Source organism: Amblyomma maculatum, chromosome 10 (assembly GCF_055883805.1).
Source record: "Amblyomma maculatum isolate TAMU_Amacu chromosome 10, ASM5588380v1, whole genome shotgun sequence".
Taxonomy (NCBI): Eukaryota; Metazoa; Arthropoda; class Arachnida; order Ixodida; family Ixodidae; genus Amblyomma; species Amblyomma maculatum.
The window spans coordinates 165,204,961-165,230,823 of record NC_139353.1 but is presented as its reverse complement, the minus strand read 5'-3'; the positions used below and the strand labels follow the sequence as shown (position 1 = coordinate 165,230,823).

The following is a 25,863-nucleotide window of genomic DNA, read 5'->3' as shown; positions in this document are numbered from 1 at the left end:
TCATTAGCATTAGTCATTACCTCTATCAATATCTATTTATAACTTTTATTGATTACCTATCACCATCAATTATTTTCATCTTAATCTCCGTTCTTGCACGTCCGCTTTTGCGACCGACACACCAGTGCATAGATGCGGCGCACAGACCACAGCCACGGCTTCTGCGCACAAATTTTCACTCCATGAGCCTAGAACGGCTTTCGCCTTAAAAAACAAACGCATCCCGTCTCAACGTTAACGTGCTTGCACACGCGCACACAAATGGTTTGCGTTTACCACGCAGACACAAGGCGAACGCGTCCAGAAAGGAAGAAAACCGCGTGCTCAGAGCCGGCGACCCCGGCGGTGACGTGTCCCCGAACAGTGGCGCCCTCAGCAGAAACAGCAGGCGCAACTGTAATCTCCCCAAGGACGCTCTTGCCCATTGACGGCGGCGCGACGCAGCAGGCCGCAACCAGTGCGCTTCCATCGAGCGGCCGTGCCAGTGAAAACATTAACATCGAAACCATATCTGACGAGCTTTAGTTGTTTAGCTTAGTTTTTCTAACGCCATGCGTTCAACTGACCTCATCGCAAGCCTATCACGTGATTTTTGACCTTATTGAGAACGAATTTACCATAGCGTAATACACTGAGTAAGACGTCGCGAGACAGGCTGATTCCCAGTTTGACTTTTGCTTAAATTCAAGGACACCGCTGAAGTAGCAGGACCTGAGAGGCGTTGGGTGTACTGGAGGCTGCGTAGAAATTAAAGCCAGGTGGGCTCGAGCCTCACAAATTGACTTCTTCGACGGCCTCTTTATTTATTGTTGAAATTGTTCCGTTGGGATGCGCTTGAACGTGTAACATCGCGGCATGTGAAAATGCTATCACGTGAGCGTCTAGAAATTTTTTGAGTTAACTTTAAGTTAAATAGAAGAAATCACGCAGGAGTAAAAAAAAAATGCCTGAAAAATTGTCTGTAGTACGCTTTAGCTACGCAGAATTTCGCAATCTACACTTTTTAACACACATTCTAAAAGAGCCTCCTTAAGCTGAAGTATTATTTATTTATACATGCTATCGGTCCAACCAGCACTAAGATAGCAGTTGACCCAACATAAAACTTGTAAAACGCAGATCAACAGGAACAAAGATGCAGACAGTAAAATAAAATAAAAAAATATTGTCAACAAAATTGAGTCATATACAGGTAATAAATATTACAGGTAATAAAACATTCCTTTTACCTAATCGACTACTTTATATATTTTGCAAGACGGATAGAAACATGTCCTCGAGATTGTGCATTTACAACTTGTTTGGGCAGCCCATTCCATTCGGACGCTGTTACATGAACAAAATGAAATATTTGAAACAGTCCCTCAAAACCTCCGTTTGGACATGTCTACTATATATTTATTACGGCATATGCGTATTCTTGTTTCGTTTATATATTGTTCTTTTCTCAAGTGGTCTTTAATAATAATAACACAATAGAAAGGTTTAGTTTCTGTCTTTTCGTCTCTGAAAAAGGAAAAGAAAATCAGCTTTCGTATAAATGGGGATCATAGAATCGAACCTTCGGTATGAGAAAAAATGTAGTGTAAGACTCGTCTCTCTATACCTGCTCAATATTAACATTGAATATTTTTGGTATGGGTCCCATACATCACATGCATACTCAAGTAATGATGGTACAACCATCTGTCAATTTTGTGTTTGTGGAAGCGTGTTCTAGCCTAGCCTTTCCTTCCTCTTCCCGACAACGTTATCGATATGTTTTATCCAAGTGAAGTTAAAAGTTATGGCTACACCTAGGTATTTGTATTCATTCACACGAGAAAGAGGACTACTTTGCAAAATATATGCATTATCAAGCGGCTCAGCATTATGAGTAATTACCATGCATACTTTATTTTGCAGGTTTAAGGTTATTACCCATTCTGTATACCAGTTCTGTATTAAAAAAATCATTGAGCTCGATGTATGATAAAATTCGTCTCCTCGACATTGTATTAAGCATTATTTCTTTTATTAGTGTCAGCAAATATTGTCTTTTTGCTTATCGCAGCCCAAATATGACACTGGTCTTTGTGATATGCGAAAATCACTTCAGCATCGGCTTGGTTGCCATTAAGTCTGCGGTGGCTTACTCTTCCACCCCGATGCACCTGGTCGTCATTGCAGATGATCACAACCTGAGAAAGATGGAGAAAGAGGTGAGGCTTTTTTGTTTGGTTTTGGAAATTCGTGGGTGCGAGGGGGACTACCTTTGATAAGGAGATGCAAAGAAAAAGGCAAGAAAATTTAAGCTCCGCTGTCTAGGACAGAAGACGACCGCCTGCTGGCTTCCCAAGCCGATCCTCTTTTTTGCGTATATATACCTCAACATATCTCGGGGTCCCCCGCTTTTCCTTGATCTGCATCAATGACATAGCGGATGTCGTAAGTCCGGGTGTGCAAATCAGACTGCTTGCTGATGACTGTAATTTTTTACAGACATGACAACTCCACGTAGTCATATTGTAATACAGTTAGAAACACGGACGATAGCTTAGAATTACCAAATCATTGCAGGAATTAAGCGAATGGTAAAAAATGGAACATGAAAATAAATTATTCGAATTCAACATACACACACATTACAACGAAGAAGTCTGTTCTTTCGTTCTCCTATTTCGCTGGTAACAAGTGTTTGGCAAACGTAAGTGAATTGAAGCATCTAGGAATGACAATAACACAAACTTGGGGCACACATATAGAAGAGGTATGTTCTAACGCATATCAGAGGCTCCCTTTTTTGACAAAATAATTGGAGCATGCTGCACGGGATGTAAGACTAATTGCATATAAAGCTTTTGTGAGGCCAGTCCTGGAGTATGCGTCAGTAGTATGGAGTCCTAATCAGAATTACTTAAGAAACAATTAGAAAGAGTTCAGGGGTACGCAGTACGCTTTATTTGCTGCCGATAACGAAGCACGGATTCTGTTTCAGGTATGCTCGCTTCCTGTAACCTGGATTTATTCGAAACACGTAGAGAAAAAAATCGGCTGAAGCTATTATTCCAGATGCTCCAAGGACAGAAAAATGTTCAGAATGAAACGTACATACAAGCACCAGGAAAACGGAGTTCTGAAACAATTCTTAGTCGGGGAATTCAGCCGTGCTAAGCCCGTAGGGAAACTTTCAGACATTTCTTAATCTCCCGTGATTTAAAGGCAGAATGGCTTGCCCATGAGTGTTGTAGAAGAGAGTGGTGAACGATCTCCGGATATCAATCTGCTCGCAAGAACCATTTGATGCTTGTCTCAATCTACTGTTTCATGTTGATGTATTCAGTACTTGTGAATAGTGCCGCTTTTGTATGAAGTTTTCATACCCTCCCTGTAAGGGCCCTCGCATGATAGTTAACAGTATTGGGAAATAAATAATTATAAATAAATAAAAAAATAAAATAGATTTAATGAACATGCTGAAGCGATGCAGTGAATGGGGGACGTTGACAAATCAATACTCCTCCGATTTACTCGTAAAAAAGCCCCACTTATTTTTTCTTACTCCCTAGGTACTTCACTTCTGCGCGATACTAACAGCTGAAAACTTTTGGGTGTTGCCTTAACTTAACTCTGTCCTGCAACTTTCATATTGATAAAATCTGCTGCTCTGCCTTCCGCAAACTTTTTTCAGAGATACAAATTTAAAATCATCCTTTCTTCTGTAAAATTAATCTCTTACTTCTCATTTATTGGAAATAGGGTAGAGTATGCATACATGGCATGCGATCCTTACACTAAGTCAAATATCAATCGGCTTGCAAAAAATGCAAAGAAAGGCAGTTCGGTTTATATTTTGTTAAATTCGCTAGGTTTGACTCGCCCTCTCAAACAATGTTAGAAAATTCTATTATAACACTTGAATCTTGCCAAAGCAGCTGAGGCTTGGATTTCTTTTTCTCCTTTTTAGTAACGTGCTTGCAACAAACCAGTCCCCTTATATATCTCCTGCAATTACACGCCACTCAAGCCATCATCATCCTGACTCACTGACACTATTGTACGTATTAAAATTTCATTGATCCACCCATTCTCCGGCCCCGGCACGCAGGCTGGAGGCGTTGGTCAGAAAATACCGTGCGGATTAAGAACTAATCAAGTTAAATTGTTTCTTCACGGCCTCAGCCACCAGGCGGATAGCTAGCTGCTGGATGGCGGTATCTCCGCTTCGCACCCAAGCTTCCCAGGCTTCCCTACTATCTGTGTTTAAGCCGGCGTATGGGCAATCGGTGCATTCTCAAATTATATGATCGCGAGTGAAATTTTGATCACAGTTTTTGCATTTCAAATCGTTATCTGCGGTCTGTGTCAGAAAGACCCAAACTGGACAGATGTAATTTCCACCTTGTAAATGCCTCCAGATGCGAGCTTTATTATTGGAGAGAGACTGATCTGAGGCTAATAGCTTCTTCTGTTTAGCTAATAGTGCTCAGTTTTCTATTATATGTTGTGATGCCATCTTTCATTCCCTTGCAATCGGGCTGTTCTGCAGCCGCCCGGTGGTATAGAGAGCTCGGGCGAGCTTATGTGCAGCCTCGTTGCCAGGGTATCCATATAATGGATATTCTTCGATTAATAGGGTTTGCTAAGTGGATGCACTTGGCTTCCTACGAGATCATCCCTTTTCCGAAATTCCAAAGAGCAGTTTTGCTGTAGCTAATCACCACGTTTGTTTGCGAGCAAATGCCAGCGAGCGCTATTGCAACCTCTTCAGCTGTGTCTGTGTCGCGGTTGCGTGACGAGGCCGTGATCTTAGGTATTCCGTTTTCAATGACCACCGCCGAGACTGCAGCTCCATGTTTCCCATACGATGCGTCCAACATAGGCTACTTCTTCGGCTTTCTTGTTTTTCATTCTTTTTGCAATGGTTTTTGCTCTGTCTTCTCTGCGGGTGCATGTTCCTCGGCAAGGGCGGGACCAATAAGTATTTCCTCGTGTCGAAAGGAATGTCTTCTTGTAGGCCTCTATCTGGTTGGAGGCCTACCCACTCTAGGATGGTTCTCCCTGTTTTTTTTTTTTTTTGCTTAATCTTCCTAGCTGCGTGATACGGAGAGCCTCTCTAAGGTCCTGTCATGTGTTGTGAATCCCCATATTTTCCAGCTTCTCTGTCGAAGTGGATATAACAAGTCCTAGTGCCTGCTTGGTGCATTTTCTAATTATGGTATCAATTCTGTCGCGTTCAACTTTCTTAATATGAAGGAAGGGTGTGGCGTAACATATGTGGCTGATGATGTAAGCCTACGTCCTCTTTAGGCGGCTTCGTTCTTGGAGGCCATGGCCTCTCAGCGCAACTCTCCTAAAAGAGAGAGAGAAAGAGAGAGAAGGCAGAGAGGTTAACCAGGAAAGCTTCCGGTTTGCTACCCTGCACTGGGGAAGGGGAATGAGGAGTTTAAAGGAGAAAGATAGAAGAGAATAATAGGAAAAGTAAGGCGGCGAGGAGCACAGTCACAGTTTCTCAATCAAGTTTGTGTCTCTCATAAAACACATAAGTGTTTTGAAGGCTTTGCCGTTAGACGCCTTCTGTGGCCATGGGCCAAGGATTTTCTCCTCTGTGAAAGGACGGCTGTGAAGATGGTCCAGAGCCGAACGCAGCGCATATCTTTCGCTTGAAAAAGCAGGGCACTCACAAAGGAGATGCTGTGTAGTCTCTTCGCAGCCGCATCTTTCACAGTTAGGGCTATCCGCCATTCTCATCACATAAGCGTATTTTTTGGTGAATGCAACACCGAGCCACATACGGCACATCAGTGTTGTTTCGCGCCGCCATTTGTTAGGGGGAACACGAAGGCGCAGCCCAGGGTCTAGTTCCCTGACGCGTCGATTGGAAAATTCTCCTTTGTTCCAGGCTGAAAGCGTTAGCTCCGCCGCTAAGGAACGAAGTCGACAAGCTGCGTCAACTCTAGATATTGGAAGGTTCACTGTAGTTCCGTCGTTGTGTGCAGAACGGGCAACATGGTCTGCCTGGAGGTTTCCCTCAATACCGCAATGTCCAGGTAGCCACTGGAAAATTATATCATGACCTTTTGATGTAGCGTCGTGGTATAGCACGCGGATCTCTGCAGTTAGTTGTTCATGTGATCCACGACGTAGCGCAGCTTGAACGCCTTGAAACGCTGCTTTCGAGCCCGTAAAAATGGACCAGACACCTGGAACTTCCTGGCCGATGTATTCAATAGCTGTAACTCTCCTAAATATGCCCGTAACCCGAGCCGAGTAATTTTCCAGTTTCCTTATGGTGTTTGTATTTTAGCCATTCGTTTGAATGAACATACTCAATATTCTGATCTTATCTACTTGAGGGGCAGGAGAATCTTCAAATTTGATTTTTCTTTCTGCCTCTTTCTTTTTCCTGCTTTTTGAATTGTAGATAAAGAGCGTCGATTTCTGCGGAGAGCATGACAGGCCTCTGTCGGCTGCGTATTTATGGCAGTCTACAGCTTCCACTCTATCTCCGCGTCACTAGCCGTATTTACTCAGAGATTACTTTACTCAGATTACTACCTGTCCTAACCGAAGTTAGGAGAGGTAGTAACCGCAGATCCGGACCATGAAAAGGAAATAACAAGAAGAATATGATTGGGATGGAGCGCATTTGGTAAGCACTCGCAGATTATGACTAGCAGCTTACCGGTATCGCTCAAGAGGAAAGTATACAGCAGTTGCATCTTACCTGTACTCACCTATGGGGCGGAAACCTGGTGGCTAAACAAGAGGGTTTTACTTAAGTGGAGGACAACTCAGAGGGCTATGGAACGACAAATGGTAGGGTTAACATTAAGACGTAGGAAGCGTGCAGAGTGGGTCAGAGAAATAACTCAAGTTACCGACATTCTAGTGGAAATTAAGAAGAAGAAATGGGTATGGGCAGGACATGCAGGGCGAAAAGAGGATAACCGATGGTCGCTTAAAGTAACAAACTGGATTCCAAGGGAAGGAAAGTGCAGCAGGGGACGGTAGAAAGTTAGGTGGGCGGATGAGGTTAAGAAGTTCGCAGGGGTCAAGTGGATGCAGCTAGCACAGAACCGGGTTAATTGGAGGAATATGGGAGAGGCCTTCGCCCTGCAGTGGGTATAGTGAGGCTGCTGCTGCTGCTGATGATGATGATTATGTTGTGCGCGTACATGATACATTTTAAGTCTTGGACTCGGTTTAATATAAGGGAAAGTCCTCTCATTGCTATGTTGAACAAAAGTGGGGACAGAACGAGCCTTGGGGGATCCCTTGCTCCCTAGTGTGATTGTGGGGGATTTGATGTCACGGAAGATCATTGACTATCTCACCGAGAAAGTATCTAATGTAGTTATATGTTTTGTCGCCAACTCCAATTTCTTGAAGTCCACCGAGTATTGCCCCGTGTTTGACATTGTCAAAGGCTTTGGTTAGGCCCAGGCCGAGGATAGCCTTTGGGTTGAGAGCATGTTGGTTAAGAATGTCGTACTTAAGTCTGAGCATAACGCCCTGTGTGCTGAGGCCCGGCCTAAAGTCCACCATTTCATGCGGCCAGACCTTTTTTTTTTTTTTCATGTATTTGGTGAGTCTCATCTGTCCCATGTGTTCCATTAGTTTACTCATATACGAGGTTAGCGAAATGGGTCTCAGGTGTTCCTATTTCGGTGGTTTACCTGGCTTGGGTATAAGGACTACATTCGCTCTCTTCCATGCTTGTGGAATGCTTCCCATACTTCAACCATTTATTTTGCCAACGCTGAGGTTGATTCATCGTCTAGGTTTCTGAGGATCGTGTTTGTGATTTTATCGGGTCCCGGAGCCGATCTTGTTCTCAGCCCAATTGTCTCTGCTCGAACCTCAATTTCTGTGATGAGAGCATCTATATCAAGATTGGGTTGGCACTTATATTTTTGTAGCGTTTGGGCTTTTATTTGGCCTATGTATATCTCAAATTATTGCATCCGTCCTTTCGAACGCGTGCGCAGCCTTGATTTGATTGATGTTTGCCTGCTTTTTCAATTTGTCTGGATCATGTAGGTGTCTGAGGATGCTCTACGTCTGGGATAGGCCCTGTTCCATGTCGTCGCATCTGCCACACCAGTTTTGTTCATTTATTTTATGGCGAATGTTTCTATCTCATTGTTGTGTCGGGATTATATCTTCCTAATGTTGGGATTCGATCTCTGGGCTTTGAGCCGCTTTTATTGGTCGCCTTTTTTGTTCCACATATATAAGAGTTTGCTGCCTGTTTCGTGTTGAATCCTCATTCTCTAATGTGGTTGATTGTTTGGCCGCGTGCTTATTGAGTTGTTTCAACAATTTGCCTATGTTGGTGATGTTTCCAGTCACTTCAGTCTCTCTCATCTGTCTAAATTGGTCCCACTTTGTGATTTTGGGCTGCTTAAATCGTCGGGTTTTATCTCCCTTACCTAGCGTGAACGCTATGATGAAGTGGTCGCTTCCTAAAGTTTGCTCTGTGTTTTTCCCGTCTGTTGCTTCCGTGTTTTTGCTTAAAGTTTCCAAACGTACCCACACGAACAGGCAATAGCGTTAGCAAAGACGCCACTCCCGATCTGACACCCTAATATGCTTGAAGTGGCGCGTTTAAGGTTTCATTTGTTCCTCGGACAATATCAGACTGGAACCATGTCGCCTGTCGTGCTTGTTAAAAAGAAGGACAATACCTGCAGATTCTGCGTTGATACCGACACCTCAACAAAATTGCAAAGAAAGACGCTTACCCGCTCCCCAGGATAGATGATGCCCTCGACTGCTTGCACGGTGCCAGCTATTTCTCTTCTATTGATTTTCGTTCCGGTTATTGGCAGATCGCAGTCGACAAACGGGACCGAGAGAAGACCGCCTTCGTCACTCCCGATGGCCTGTATCAATTCAAGGTGATGCCTTTTGGCTTGTGTAATGCGCCCGCAACATTCGAGCGCATGATGGACTCTCCTGCGCGGCTTGAAATGGACGACGTGCTAGTGCTATCTCGATGACGTCATTGTATTTTCTTCTACATTCGAGAGCCATCTCCACCGCCTTGATGTCATTCTTGGCATCTTCCGAAGAGCTGGCCTTCAGCTGAACTCGAAGAAATGTAGCTTCGGCTGACGTGAACTCAAGGTCCTCGGTCACGTGGTCGACGCCCGTGGCGTTCAACCCGATCCAGAGAAAATGCGTGCTGTGATTTTTCTACACCCCGTTGTACCAGTGACATGCGTAGTTTTCTTGGGCTTTGCTCCTATTTTCGGCGCTTTGTACCCAACTTTGCGGAGACGGCTCGTCCAGTCATCAATCTTTTGAAGAACGACGCTCCGTTTTGTGGGACCAAGAACAATCCCAAGCCTTTTCTGAGCTCATTGCAGCCCTCACCAACCCGCCCGTCCTGGCACACTTCAATCCTTCGGCACCAACGGAGGTACACACCGACGCCAGTGGTCACGGTATTGGTGCCATACTCGCCCAACAGCAGATGGGTCGCACTCGCGTCATTGCTTATGCCAGTCGTCTCCTTTCTGCGGCTGAACGAAATTACTCGATCACAGAACGTGAGTGCTTAGCCCTCGTGTAGGCCATTACAAAGTTTCGCCCTTACTTGTTTGGCCGCCCGTTCTCCGTCATCACCAACCACCATGCCTTATGCTGTCTTTCTACGCTGAAGGACCCTACTGGTCGCCTGGGCCGTTGGACCCTCCGCCTTCAGGAATACATTTTTTCTGTCGTCCACAAGTCTGGCCCGCTGCACGCTGATACCGATTGCCCGTCCCGCAACCCGGTAGATCCGCCACCTGCGAGCGAGTGCGAAGATGACACATATGTGTTAGCCATCTCTGACCTTTCAAACATTCGCCATGAGCAGCGCTTCGATCCCAAGCTTTGCAGCATTATCAATCGCCTCAGCACTGATCACCGTGATGCTACCCTTGCTCTGTTTGTGCTCCACAACGGCACCTTATACCGACGGAATATGCGACCAGATGGCGCCGAGCTTCTGCTCGTAGTACCCGAACACCTGCGTACCACCGTTCTTCAACAGCTGCACGAAGCACTCACAGCGGGTCATATTGGCTTATCTCGTACGTATGATAGCGTCCACCGCCGCTTCTTTTGGCCAGGCGTCTATTGCTCTGTTCATTGTTACGTGGCTTCTTGTGAGCGGTGTCAGCGACGGAAGAAGCCCTCGGTTATGCCTGCTGGATCCCTGCAGCTGATCGACATCCCAGTAGACCCGTTTTCCCGAGTTGGACTTGACCTCCTCGGGCCTTTTCCTCTGTCTGCTTCGGGGAATAAATGGATTGCGGTGCTACGCGCTACGCTGTCACCCGAGAGATACCCACCAGCTGTGCAACTGACGCGGCTGCGTTTCTTCTCCACGACGTCATCCTGCTCTATGGTACTCCACGCCAGCTGCTCACTGACCGTGTCCGTTGCTTTCTTGCTCGAGTAGTCGACGAAATTCTTCGGTACTGCTCCATTCAGCACTATTTTACCACCGCTTACCATCCACAAACGAACGGCCTCACCGAACGCCTCAACTGCACTCTCACGGACATACTGTCAATGTATGTCTCGGATGAATACCGTGACTGGGATATTACTTTGCCGTTTGTAACGTTCGCGTACAATTCCTCTCGTCACGACACAATGGGCTACTCACCGTTTTATCTTCTGTACGGCCGCGACCCTCCCCTGCCTTTTGACAGCGTGCTGCCTCCCACCGCTAACGCCAGTTGCTACGTTCGTGACGCCATCTCCCGAGCTGACGCCGCCCGTGTTATTGCTCGCCGCCGACTAGCCTCCTCCCAAAATTCTCAAAAACGGCGCCATGATTCTCGCCACCGGGATGTCCACTACTCTCTGGGCTCTCTCGTCTTGCTCTGGGCTCCCGCTCGTAAAGTTGGGCTGTGTGAGAAGCTCTTTCCACGCTACTCAGGACCCTACCGTGTTTTACGGCCAGTAACTCCTGGGACATACGAGGTCGCCCTTGTACATCGGCCGCAACAGTTCTCTATGCCACGCACCGAGATTGTTCATGTCGCCAGAATGAAGCCGTACTACCCCTGCAGTAGTTCGTCCTAGTGCGCACCTGGACTGCGCTTTTCGTGGGGGGGGGGGGGGGGGGGGGTAATGTGACATATATGCCCTGCATCGCTGGACGTTAAAGAAGACAACGATCAGCAACAGTGACACAGAAGAAAAAGTGGTAGCAACGTTTAGTGCTAGACAAAGGTTGACGCTGCTGTGCTTCTGTCCTTTGTGTGCTGTGTTATCCTGGACTAACCTTCGTGCACTAACCTTGCCACGTATCAGTATTTTACAGATGGCTGTAAAGTGTGACCGAAATTGTAGAAATTTTTATCGCTTTTTTACTGTTGTTTGTACGCACCTATGCCTCCTGCTTGGACTCACGGGCCTGCAGTAAGTAATAAATGTAAAGAAAACGTTTCGATTAAGTCGGCAGATCACCGAGAAGGAGGAAGAGGAAGTGATTTTGCGGACCAGCTAACTGCAAGTTAGGCCACCCCTGCTCCGGTCCTGCTCGCTACCGGTGCCCGCTACCAGTGCCTGGATCCCCGCATAGCACTTGGTGGAGGTGCGGGGTATTTCTCTTCCATTTCCTCGCCCTAGAGCTCCGCAGCCGCCGAATTACTTAGTGGGTGGAACAGCGCGAAAAGACGAAACACAAGAAGAGACGCCAACAGACGAGCGCTGTCTCTTCTCGAGTGCGTCTCTTCTTGTGTTTCGTCTTTTCGCGCTGTTCCACCCACTATGCAATTGTACCAACTCGTCCAACTGTCCGTCCTACTTCGCCGAATTATTACCTCAGTGACAGACTCCAGCACTAACACCACCGGCCCCGCTACCTCGGCCCCTTCTATTCCATGCTCCGGCGTGCTTCGCTAGTGGGACCCGCCGGTCTTCAGCGGTACCGATGATTAGGACGCGGAGGACTGGCTTTCGTCGTATGAGCGTGTAAGCATCCACAATAAGTGGGATGACATCTTGAAGCTTAACAACGTGATATTCTACCTCACACAAGTTCCAAAGTTGTAGTTCACAAATCACGAGGCTGACATTCCAACTTGGGCCTCGTTCAGATCTCGCTTTGTGGATGTCTTCGGTCGCCCTGCCGCCCGCAAGCTTCGCGCCGAACACCGCTTGCGCGAGTGGGTGCAGCAGAAACGAGAAACATTCACTAGCTACATCGAATATGTTTTAGATTTGTGCCATCGTGTAAATGCATCGATGATTGAAGCTCAGAAGATTCGCCACATCATGATGGGCATCCATGAAGGCGTATTCAACATTCTCGTGGCCAAAGAGCCCCGTACTCTAAGTGATGTTGTCACGATGTGTCAAAGTTACGACGACCTTCTTCGCCAACGCATCGTCCTATGACAACCTGAAGGCACGATCGCGGCTATGTCTGATGGTACTGTCAGCTCCTCACTTATCCAAGAAATCAAAGACTTCGTACGGGAGGAAGTTGCCCGGCAATTATCACTAATTTCAAACGTTCCGCAATCCAGCTCACACCTCGCCTCGAACATACGCCAGGTTATTCGGGAACAAGTTGCCGAAGCACTTCCGCCTCCTCGACAACCACCTCTTCATGCCGCTCCACTCACAACTCCGCTCATTCATGCCGACGCTGTCGCGACGCCCGGACCCACTCTACTGTCTTATCCTGAAGTTGCCGCAAGACAACCCCCTCCTACGCCTTTTCCATCGTATGGTTCGCCTCAGCGGGCATTTGTCACTCAGCGTCGGGCGCCACCTATTCTACGCCCTTGGCGCACATCGCACAATCCGCCGATTTGCTTTGCATGTGGTCTCCCTGGCCATGTTGCACGTCTGTGCCGCCGTCGCCCGTCCCCGTACGCTTTCGATCAGAGCCCGGTCACCTACGCCCAGCCGCTGTTTCCTCTCCGTGCGCCCCCTCAGCCCTCGTTCCACTTTGACCACATCTCGCATGACAACCGCTCAACCTCCCCGCGCCGTCGCTCTCCGTCGCCGATGCGTCGCCGTTCTACCTCGCCAATGCCGGAAAACCACTAGACGCTGTTCCGCAGGCAAGAACTGCGCTTTCTTCGAACAATGAAAGTCCTGCATCGCCACCGAACAATTTAATAGAAGGTACCACTGAAAATGCTTGTACTCTTGCGCTTGTAGATACTGGTGCTGCTGTGCCGGTTATTGACGTTAGACTGTGCCGCTTGTTACGAAAAGTTGTTCTGCCGTAGTTTGGGGTTTCTTTGCGCACCGCCACTGCTGAGCACATCAAACCGCTCGGTACCTGCACGGCTCGAGTCACCATTCAGGACGTTCTCTACGTCATCAGTTTTATCGTTCTTCGTGACTGCTCTCATCACATGATTTTAGGGTGGGACTTCTTGTGTCGCAATCGCGCCGTAATTAATTGCGCTCGTGCCTAGGTAGAGCTTTCTCCGCTGAGCACCGCACCGACCGCCGTTAACGTTCTTGGGGAAGCCAAATGCCACGTTGCGGATGCTACTGATATCCCGCCTTCATCTGCTGCGATTGTGGTTATAAACTGTGCCATATACAAGACTGTAAAGTGCTCTTCACCCCATCTTCCCTTTTCGTCTCGCGACGCTGTTTTCCTCTCCGCTGCGCCGTCCTTAGCGTAAGAAGCGGCCGCACTGAACTCGCCATTAGTAATGATTCGTTCTAATCACTCACGTTGCAACGTGACGAGTGCGTTGGGCATGCCGAGCCAGTTCGATCAGAAAAGTTTGTGACCGTCCCGCCGCTTCTCTCCACCTGCGCCTACACAATCTCCGACAGCGTCAGTGCCCTTAGCCCACCTCGTTCCTCGTCTCCTTCATCGCCTCTTGCTGCCTTTGACAAAGCCATCGACAGTGCTCTCGCTCCCGACCAACGCGCCAAGCTCTTCGACTTGCTGAACCGATTCCGAACTTCCTTTGACAACCAGTAGCCATCCTTGTGTCGGACATCAACTGTTGCCCACCACATCTATACTGGTACGCATGCCCCGTTACGCCAACGTCCTTATCGTGTATCAGCCCCAGAGCGCCGCATATTATTGATGAGCAAGTCGATGAGATGCTCAGTAGAGGTGTTATTCAGCCCTCCAGTAGCCCTTGGGCATCCCCGATCGTTTTAGTCAAGAAGAAAGACGGGTCTATTCGATTCTGTGTGGACTACCGCCGCCTTAATGCGGTCACACGAAAGGACGTCTATCCGCTACCACGCATAGACGACGCGCTGGACACTTTGCATGGAGCGGAATTTTGCTCTTCAATCGATTTACGATCTGGCTACTGGCTGGTTCCAATGGCTGAAGACGGTCGCCCCAAGACAGCTTTTGTCACTCCCGACGGGCTCTATGAGTTCAACGTGATGCCATTTGGCCTGCGTAACGCGCCCGCCACCTTTTAACGCATGATGGACAATATTCTCCACGGTTTGAAGCGGCACACATGTCTCTGCTACTTGGATGACATCGTCGTATTTTCATCCGACTTCGCGACCCACCTAACTCGCCTTGAAACTGTCTTGCAATGTCTTAGCGACGCTGGTCTGCAGCTCAATCTGAAAAAGTGCCATTTCGCCGCTCGCCAAATTACTATTTTAGGGCATTCAGTGTCCAAGGATGGCATCCTTCCTGATCCATCTAAACTCCGCGCTGTCGCTGAGTTCCCTAAGCCAACATCTATCAAGCAACTACGCAGCTTCACAGGCTTATGCTCCTATTTTAGGCGTTTCGTTCGGAACTTTGCGACCATCATTGCTCCTCTGACGCGACTTCTGAGCGCCCGCAAAGATCTTTCTGCCTGGTCGCCGGCTTGCGATACTGCTTTTATGTAATTGCGCACGATACTTAGCTCACCCCCCGTATTGCGTCATTTCGATCCGGCTGCTCCTACCGAAGTGCACACCGATGCCAGCGACGCCGGCCTCGGCGCTGTTCTTGCCCATCTAAAACCCGGTGTTGATGAATACGTTGTGGCGTACGCTAGTCGAACGCTGACCTAGGCCGAGACGAACTACTCGGTGACAGAAAAGGAATGCTTGGCAATTGTTTGGGCGCTTCAGAAATGTCGGCCGTACTTCTATGGGCGCCCATTTGATGTTGTTACGGACCACCACGCTTTATGTTGGTTGTCTTCACTAAAAGACCCCACCGGCCGTCTCGCCCGCCGGTCGTTTAGACTACAAGAGCATGATATCCGAGTCATCTATCGTACAGGGCTTAAGCACTCCGACGCAGATGCTTTATCTCGCTCGCCAGTGTCGCCTGACGCTCCGTTGTCCCCTGCCTCCAGCTCCGCCTTGTCTTCCTTGTCCATCGACGACATGCCATCAGAACAGCGCAAGGATCCGCGGCTTACATCACTAATCGATCTTCTTACAAACTCGTCCCTTTCACCGGCTCCTCGCGCCATTCGTCGTCATGCGCAGCATTTCGCCCTTCGTGACCGTCTTCTCTATCGACACAACTATATGCCAGATGGCCGTAAGTGGCTGCTCGTCGTTCCTCGTCACCTACGAAGTGACATCTGCGCATCTTAACATAACGATCCGTAGTGTGGCCATGTGGGTGTATTTAAGACTTATGAACGGTTGCGACAGCGCTTTTACTGGCGCGGTATGTATACCTTCGTCAGTAAGTATGTGCGTTCGTGCATCGATTGCCAACGTCGCAAGCCGCCTCCTCTCCATCAGCCGGCTCCACTACAGCACCTTCCGTGCCCATACCGACCATTCGATCGTGTTGGCACCAATTTGTATGGACCTCTGCCGTACACACCTGCAGGAAATCGTTGGATAATCGTGGCCGTCGATCACCTCACTCGCTATGCGGAGACAACAGCACTTCAGGATGCCACTGGACCCACTATCGCGCCCTTCTTCATCATTTCATTCTGCGGCACGGTGCCCCCCATGAACTTCCAAGTGATCGAGGCAAATCTTTCCTATCCGAGGTTGTCGAAGCGTTCCTACGCGAATGTCAAACCATCCACCGGACAGCCAGCGCGTAGCACCCTCAAACCAACGGACTGACAGAGCGCTTCAATCACACGCTAGGTGACATGATGTCCAAGTACATCGCCTCCGATCACTCCGATTGGAACAAGATTCTCCCATTTATGACCTATGCCTACAACACTGCCGTTCTAGCAACTACCGGATTCTCGCCATTTTTTCTGCTGTACGGGCGTGAACCTTCGTCTCCACTCGACACCATCCTTCCCTACCGTCCTGACATCTCAGAGTGTACATCGCTTTCAGCAGCTGCCAGGCACGCTGAAGAATGTCGCAAACTGGCTCGCTCACTCACTTCGGACGAGCAAGTCCAGAAACAAACGCACAGCGACAGCAGCCACTCGGTCCACCAATTTTCTCCCGGTTCTTATGTGTGGCTCTGGGTCCCATCGACACCACCCGGTCTGACCAGCAAATTTATTTCCAAGTACCACGGACTCTACCTAGTGCTCCAATAGACTTCTCCCGTGAATTACATAGTTGAACCGCTAGCCGCTTCCACCGACCTTCGCCGCCGTGGGCGTGAGATTGTTCACGTTGACCGTTTGAAGCCTTCTACGATCCCGCATTCCTTTCGTCTCCTTGAGTCGCCAGAATGGCTCCTCTTTTCTGCGGGGGCCAGATTGTAAAGAAGAGGTTCCGATTAAGTGGGCTGATCACCGAGAAGGAGGAAGAGGAAGTGATTTTGCAGATCAACTGACTGCAAGTTAGGCCACCACTGCTCCGGTCCTGCTCGCTACCGGTGCCCGCTACCAGTGCCTGGATCCCCGCTTAACATAAATAAGCAATGTTCGCTTGATCTGTAATACCTTAATTTTGCCTCTCTAATTGCACACATACTCATTAGCCTGCAGCCGTAAGCAACCACATCATGCCAAAGACTGCTCGCACAGGTATAAAGCCCCGTTTAACGACAGTCGTACAAATACGCCTGCGTGGCTCATTGGTAGCCCATCGTGCTCGTGAGTTAAGCTTCTCCAATCCGATTTCAAAGGAACCACCCGAGCTGACATTCAGCCAGTTCTAACCATGTGGTCTCGGGCCATCCGCTGACCAAGCATTGGCCGGCGATGTCACCAGCTAGAGGCATGCTTGTGCTTTGTCGCTCACACCGCCATCATCAGATTTGGTGGAAACGTGTGCCTTAATAGTGTAGCATTAGGAAAATAACTAAACATACACAAAATAAAATTCAAGGTGTGATGAAATCTCGTCTGGTCGGGAAAATTTATGCAAAAGTGAGCAACCTAACTCTTTAACAACCTCTTGTATATATCACATGCAGCGTGGAACGTGCTTTGCAGTGTGCTATCTCTTTGACACAGGATAGACGTTTTGTTAACAATTTCGAACCTCAGAATAAGCTTGCATGTTTCGTTTTTACTATCTTCGTTCGCGTTTGCCGTGCGCCATTTGTTCAATGCCATTTCAGTTTCTTGATTTTCTATTAACCCGAGTGCGGTAAAGACCCTGTACTGCAGAAAATCCAGCCTTGCCGGCGTTGTCATTGAAAAAATATTGTGGATGTTCAACTATCATTTAAACAAGCTTCACTAGCGTTAGCCATCGGTCGCAGCAATAGTCGCTGTGGTCGCTTTGATCTTGGCTCGCTTACACGCTTCGTATACTTCTCTGCCGGATTTTACATCACGAACCAAATTTTGATTGCAACGTATGCAGTAAAAGACGACAATCTGACACCAATCAGAGTGATGGTTATGGAGGGAGTGGGGTTTGTAAGGGATGTGGAAACGTGGCCTACAGACTCAAGGCACCGGTGTCCACTGGCAGCAGCACGGTGAAAGTCGCAAGCCGGTCGCCAACGGGCGGCCCTGCCGGGTCTGAGATAAGCGTCAAGAGAGCATGCCGCCACAGGCTGCCCACTTACTTGGTCACACAGTAAGCTCCGCACACGACCAGACCTGGAGAGAGGTCGGCCGAGGTCTCAGCAGCACAGTGTTGAAGGTGCCTTGCGGGGAACTATGTGTATTCGGAGAAAAATAACATTTTTCACCATAGGCAGTAGGAAAAAGGAGGTGAGGTCGGAGAGGTTGCCTGCTTGGTTTGTATATCTTTGAGTTATGCATACGCTGCTAGGTTATTCTAAAGCCCTTCGTGACCAGGAGTTCAAATGATTTGGGGACTGCTGACAGAATTTCGAGCGCGCTCAATGTCGAGTACAGGCGCTGTGGATTTTCAGATTCTTCCCGATGGAAGGAGACGACAGGCCGGCTTTGAGTCTGTTAGAATCTTGATGTCTGGACCTGAAGCCTCTCTGTGGTGTATGGCCAATGCTATTACAGCTGTTGTGTCTTTGTTCGGGTACTTGTTGACAAGGAGGCACTTGCGATTTCCCTCAAGTTGTCTATGACCACCGCCACGTTTTGAGATGAATTTGGGGACTGTGAAGCGTCAAGTAGATTCGGGGTGAGGGAACATGGCTTGGGGGACGGAGAATCTCAAAAGCGGCCGTATGTTAGGGGACCTGTCTCAAATGTCGCAGACCCGACAAATGCCTTGCGATGGTGAAATACGCTTGGAGGCCGATGGCCGCACATTCGGCGAAAGCGAATGTTCGGCCTTTAAGGAGGCCCCGATTGAGAGCTCGCCTCAATCAGCAGGATCGTTTGCAAATCCCACACTGTCGTTATTACATCCTAATTTCCATAACCGTTTCCTTTCAACCAAATCCCTTTACGTTCGTCCTCCTCCTCTTCCATTCCTTTCTGGATAAGCCAGTCTGCCCGGGCTCGCTCCCCGGCTGTGGGTCGCAGTATAACTTTTATATTTTCATAACTTCTATTCCGAAAATGCATCCGATACAGTAGTGGTGCCAGAGGAGTCCGCCTGCGCACTTCACACTACCCTACTGTATTAGTTGTTGAGAAGGGGGCGCTCATGATTTGCACAAATCTTTCACCGCACTATCACACTGCTTAATAATTGCTGCACTCACTTCTTCCAGCAACTTCGCAGTAGTCAGCACTTTTCGCAACAAATTGAGTTCATGCTAAATATTACAGGGGTTAGTAATGGCAATAAGTTTTGGAGCTGGAGACCCTTTCCACAGTCATGACGTTGACGCTGCACACATTGACGATGGTAGTGGCCGTGGAGCGGTGCTAGAAACTGTTTGAAGCTATGCGGAGACACATTGCCGTTGTGGAGCAGTGTCAGGCACCGCTTTGTGTGCAGTGCACAATAAAATAACTCTTCGTACGGCCAGCCATGTGCATCGGGCTTCGCGCGTGCTGTTCTTCCTGCCGGCCGTTTAGCGCTTGCCTTACTGCATTCAGTGTTCATGCGGATGCAACCCAGCGGCATTAAATGCGGTTCAGTCTAGCTCATAGCAGGTCACTGATGTCATAGGAGACGTATAGGAAATCTGTGGAGTGGTACAATGCTGAATATAAACTTCTTGCTCATGGGAAGATGTATGATTTGTTGCCCCATTATTGAAAATGAGTATATCAGGGGATGTTTAATAAGGGAGTACTTACCAATTGTCATCTACCCAAGCGCAGCATTACGACTACAAAGGAAAGCTACACAGTGTTTTTTAAGAAACTTTTTAGTTAAAGAAAAATGTGTCCATGTCCGGGGATTTAACCCGGAATCAGTATTTCCAGGGCAGTTGCTCTACGAACTCAGCTCACCAGGATGGTCAGCAGAAGAGATGGTAGGGCGTGAGCGAATTGATCAGTAACTCGAAGTAAAAGCGGTGTTGGCGGAATATTTAAGTGAATCCCCCAAGATGGAGTAGATTTGCAATAAGACTTTAATTATTCAGTAATTACTTCCTGTAAGGAAGATTTTCATCGCGCAGTAATTTATGTAGAAAAGAGAATTACTTCCTGCGTCCTTTCTTCATCTAGGCGGCAATATAACGGTAGCGTGCTGTAGAAGCGTAACGCTGTCGCATATATCCCGCGTGAATCTGAGTAAGCGAGTGTGAAATTTTATCATTTGACAACTGGCACGGTGTCCTGAAGGGAATATTTTTTCGTTAGCTTTCCCCACTCAGTAGTATAAGGGAGTAAGATAAGATAACATATTGTATGTACCTTCTTTATTACAGCTGTTTCAGTATATGCGTGATTAACTGCTCTAAAAATCAATATATTGTACAATTTACTCTGCTCTTTGTATGCTATTTGGCTTGTATTGAACCTGTTGTATGATGAGCACGTGCCGCCTCCTGTAATAATCCCAATTGTTATTGACAGTATTCTAAAATAAATACATGTTTAGGCAATTATTCAACACATGCCGTCTGTGCCATGCACACCACCCCTCCTTATTATCTCCTGGCCCACTGCGAATGCCTGCGCTAAACCATCGTTTATTTAGTTTTGGAGGTGTGGGAGCACTGCTCTGAAGCTTCAGGTTTACCTTTCTTCCGGCGTTACACATTGCTCCAAGTCACAATGAGCACTGCTCAAAGGCTCTCTACTGTTTCTGTTCTCATTTCTTTCCTTCACCTTCTCCGATGGATTCAAGTACGCCTCATGGCCGGAGAAAATCAAGAGGCGAGTCACGTGCGAGGTGCGGCAGGTGTGGTTCCCCAAGGAGGACTTTTACACGTGGTGGTCCATGTTCAGGCCCTGCACCACGCAGCGACTCTTCCTGCCGGTGAGTGTGGCCATTTGAAACGAATGGATTGCTTGCGAGCATACGCTGTTTGATATCCTGCGCACATGAAACAGAAAAAGGACTCCGAAAAACAGATTTAATTGCAGGCGCCCTAAAGAAATTTTATGCGACAAGGGTTCTCAAACATTTCCTCGCCCACCACGCACAGCCATCAAAATATTCCAAAGAACCCCTGCTTCATCCTATTCTGTTCGTCACAATCTCTGCCATGCTGCTTGTGCGTGAACCTGTTCTCGTTTTTTATCGGTCGTTGAAGTTCAGTTTTGTTGTTTCTCTTCGCTCTTCTTGTCTGTTTCTTTTTGTTTTTTTTTTTGCAATGAGCTTTTCATTAAATGCACACTTCTCACTCATGTGCACGCCTTTGGAACAAAACAAGCTCACAGAAAAGCAGTCTTAAGTCCGACATGACGCGACCGGCTGGACTTCACCCAAAATTACGTGAAGGCTCGCCCTGCTTTCACTGGTTATCTGCCGCTCCTTGCGTTTGGGCCGACATGGAATGGACGTATTTTTATTAGTTCGACAAACGATACTTTTGCGACGCAAGTGAGCTCGACGGCGGCAGAACTTCGCCGCGGCGCTGCCATCGGTTTTGAAACGCCCGCTAAAGCGCCGAATACGACGCGCACGCTTCTCAGTTAATGACATTGCAATTAGCGGGATAAAAGACAATGAACGGCGACAGGAGGCAACCGAGCGGACAACACGCCAGAATATAACTGACCTTTATTGGGTACGTAAAAGAAAATCGCAGTTTACATTGTCGTAACCCTCTTTCCTTAATCCAAAAAGCAAGTCACCTTCAAAAATTAACACAGAGATGCCCAAGAGACCTTAACGCACGTGCGTTTTGACAAGTAATTTATATCTTTTTTTATGATGGTATTGACGAGGTGCTCACGCACTTGTCCCCAGCATTACCACTAAAAAAAGCCTCAAAACGTTTCTTGTCGGCATTCCTGCAGAGCCGCCTCAGTAGTGCGCACGGTAAAAAGTGTAATGCATTTTTTTTTTGCATTTTCCGCAATGCATTTGTAATGGCCTTCAGACCTGCAACAGTTATCCTGTTTTGCCGTAGCCTTTCGTTCAGCCACTGGCTTGATTGTCGGATATATCACTTGGCACACGGCAGTGGAATTACGTAAACTAAACCTATGTTGCAATTCTCAAAATGCTTGGCGTGTTTGATTCGGCAGCTTTTGCAAGGGAAGAGCCACTAATCATGCGACACATCCTTGATAGCTTTTTGCGGGTTGAGAAAACGACACCAATATCACGCGTTCCTGGATCCTTTTCAGGACAGGTTGTGCATGTAAGGCTCACAAACCGGATGTGCCTCGTAACCCTCCCTGCTGCGGCAAGCAGGGGCTTTTTTCGCAAACGCGCTACCTTGCACCACTTTCTTATTTGAGCCCGGCTTTCTTTACCGTCTAGCTAACATGGCTGTGGAGTTCACGCCTTTAGTCGCCGCGCACTAATTCAGAAAAATGTAGCTCCAAGATGTACAACACGCAGATAGAGATACAGGACAGGCGCAACTTGCAACTGTTTTCTTGCGAAAGCAATACTACTATAGGCTTCGAGCCTTCAACGTAGCGCGGCCGGTAGCCACGTCTTACCCACGTGACGCTGTGTCGTCACATCCCACGTGACATTAGGGTGAGAGCTGGGCTACTAACTCAAGCGGTCGGCGTAGCGCGGTCGCCGCCGCGGCGCAGCACGTGACGTCACACCACAAGTGACACAAAAGCGAGAGATGGGCTGGCAGGAGCTGCCAACTTGGGTCTCTCGTTTCACATGGGACGTTTATGTTAGAATCAGCCTACTAGGACCCTGGCATTCACGTTACCCCTACAGGGCACTAAGGCACGTTCATACGGCTTGGTTAAAGCGTGGCTTTATATGTGGGCTGAAGAAGAAGAAAAAGAGAAGAAGAACGCTCAATCACCCGCGGCTAATGCTTTCGCTCAATATTTGGTTCAGCATCGTTGAATGCTTGTACTTTTATTTACAGCAGATGGAAGTGAACTAGAAAACAGGAACCCAATAAAGACACGCGAGTCCAGTGGGAGCTCGTGGAACGCAAATAATAAGCTCGCGGAACATATTTCGCCAGCCCCTGCTATACAATGCAATCAAATAAATATTGTCTCCTTAGTGTGCGGCCACGACAGCTTCCACTTCACCGAAAAAGCTTTCACCAAAAAAGATACGGGACGAGCGCTGATTTTCAACTACGTTTTTAATGCCAACACCTGGCGCGTTTAAAAGAAATAGAGTACATTCTACGTCACACCGAAGTCAATAAAACCAAAACCAAAAGGCAGAGACACGTGCGACACTCAGAGGTTACCAATAAAAGCTATCACAGGTGACATGTGTAAGACTCAAAATGTATAAGCAAACGATCTGTCACTTTAAATTACAAAGAGATAGCTTTTATTGGTGACCTTTGAGTGTCGCACATGCATCTGCCTTTTGGTTTTGGTTTTATCGACTTCGGTGTGACGTAGAAAGCACTGCCCTTCCTTGAAAAGCGCCAAGTGTTGGCATTAAAAACTTAGTTGAGAGTCAGCGCTCGTCCCGTGTCTTTCTTGTTCTTGTGTACCGCTGTTCGCGCTGTTTTAAAATTACAAATATGTTCTATTGCCTTCATTCTTTCTCGGCTTCATAGCTGAGTTTTGTGATCGGAACTGCAAATAGAAGGCGGAGTAACCGTCAATTCCGTCTCATGGCGTCAACGCAGCACAAAGGGTGGGGTTGACGAAGGATGTGTAATACGGATCAGGTAATGGGCCCCGGATTTGGTTTAGAGCAGCGGGGGCTCAGAAACATGCCCTGACGTCGCTCAGTGGACGGGCGTTGTTCAGAAGTTTGCTAAGCAGTGTAATTAGAAAGGTAAGAATTACGAAAATTGGGCGTGCCAAAAGTTCAGTCTGGTCATTTCTAGCGCCAAAGTGCTCCGTCACGCGGCAGCCACCAGAACTTGGTGAGAGTTGATGTCAGCCCGCTGTCACAACAGATGATGATGATGATGAAAATAATAATAATAATAATAATAATAATAATAATAATAATAATAATAATAATAATAATAATAATAATAATAATAATAATAATAATAATAATAATCAATCTTTATTTAATGTGCGCAGGAACAACGATGTGGTCTTTGTGCTGCAGCACAAATAAAAAAAAAGAAACAAAAATGAAAAAGCACAAACATGTTTACACACAGAGAGAACACAAAAAAAGAAATAAATAATACATGAAATGAAACTGAGACGAAAAGTATCACGGAAAGTAAGCAAACAATGAGTAGCATCACTTATATACACAGTGAGAGAATTTTTTAGCACACCAGGAAATAAAAAAAAAAGAACGGTAGATAGAAGAGAAAAAAAACAACAACAAATAACTGACATTGATTATAGTAATATAGAAATATACATAAAATAAACAACCATTCCAGGCGCAACAAGTGCATGGTACTTAAAACACAGGCTAGAAATACAGAATAATACAATAAAGAAGTAAAATTAAACAAGGGACAGTAAGATTCGAATATAAAGTTTAAAGTTGAAATTTAAGTAAGAAACGGATAAAAAGTAGTTCACGATACAGACAGCATTGAACAGGAGAAAAAGCAAAAAGTGAAGTAAATACAATTTAAGGCTAGAAAGTGGGAGTTATATGTGATAAAGTACTATTTAGAATACAACGCTACGAACATCCAATGTAAATGAACAGAGCGAGTTTTGGAAGATGTCAAGGTGAGGACAAAAAGAGTTAAATAACCACTGCATCCTGTCCAGAGGGGAGTGGGAATGAAGAAGAGAAGCCCGAAATGGTCTGAATTCCCTCATGCTCTTTCGCGGAACGCGCTGTAGGATGTACTCTAAGAGCTGAGGGCACATAATGTGGCCATGAAGGAGTTTGTACAGAAATATGATATCAAGTCTGATACGACGGCAGTGAAGGGAAGGAAGATTCAGTTGGGCGCTCCTGGTGGAGCGAGAGGGGGAAGTTGCGCAAGGAAAGCGATAATGAAATATCCGTAAAATTTTTTTTTGTACTCTGTCAACCTTGTCCAAGTTCGATTTGCAAGTGCCATTCCAAACAACCGACGCATACTCCAAGACCGGCAGGCATATGGACAGGTACAGTTTTAGGAACGGAAGTGGAGTATGAAACTCTCTCGAAAGTCTGCAAACGAATCCGAGTGTGCGCATAGCCCGCTGAGCAATGCGTTTAGTGTGAGAGGAGGAGCTGAGGGTGCGGTCAAAAAGTACACCAAGGTCATTAATTTCTTCAACCCTATCCAACAGCACAGAATTCACAGAATAATGGTAGAGAAAGCTATGTGTTTTACGAGTAAAGGACACAACCCTAGTTTTGGAAGAATTGAGGGTAAGTCGATTCATCGCACACCAATCAGAAAAAGCAGATATGTCCGATTGCAACAACACGCAATCTTGAAAAGAATGTATTACCTTGAATATTTTTATATCATCAGCATAAAGAAGAAACGAGGAGTTCTTTATCGCCGAGGAAACATCATTAATAAAAACGGAGAAGAGAAGCGGGCCTAGTACTGAACCTTGAGGAACTCCACTCGTTGCAGGGTAAACGAAAGAAGTCTGTCCATTGACACTGACAAAGCAGAAGCGATCAAGGAGATAGTTGCGTAGGAGGGCTACGAGTGAGACTTCCACGCCAGAGAGTAGAAGTTTTTCAAGAAGTAGTGAGTGAGTAACAACATCGAAAGCTTTGCTCATATCACAGTACACAGTGTTAACCTGACCCCTCTGAAGGACGGCTGCAGAGGCATACGTCATAAACGTGACTAGGTTGGTAGAAGTAGAGCGACCCGACAAAAAGCCATGTTGATTCGGTACTATGATATGTTTGAGATGGAAGGAAAGTACGTTGTGCAAAGCTAATTCGAAAAGCTTAGCGGTTGCACATAGAAGAGAAATCGGACGATAATTGGAAACATCAGATTTGTTTCCAGACTTGAAGACAGGAAACACGCGTGCCATTTTCCACACGCGAGGAAAGGCAGCATTTTTTAAACAGTTATTAAATAGGACAGTCAGTACTGGTACGAAGATATAACTGAAGGCTTTTATTATGGCAGCTGGAATGCCATCAGTTCCAGGAGACAAAGATGGTCTCAGACGCTTAAGA

General features: G+C 47.1%; 1 protein-coding gene across 1 annotated transcript in view; it reads left to right on the top strand.

Moving 5' to 3' along the window:
* Window positions 1-2,060: 2,060 nt before the first annotated feature.
* LOC146177842 (glucoside xylosyltransferase 1-like) overlaps window positions 2,061-25,863 on the top strand; it is a 63,261-nt gene continuing 39,458 nt past the window's right edge. Inside the window, exons 1-2 of the mRNA XM_084581694.1 lie at window positions 2,061-2,201; window positions 20,521-20,652. Coding sequence (XP_084437820.1) covers window positions 2,061-2,201; window positions 20,521-20,652 — 273 coding nt within the window. The remainder of the gene's footprint in view (window positions 2,202-20,520; window positions 20,653-25,863) is intronic.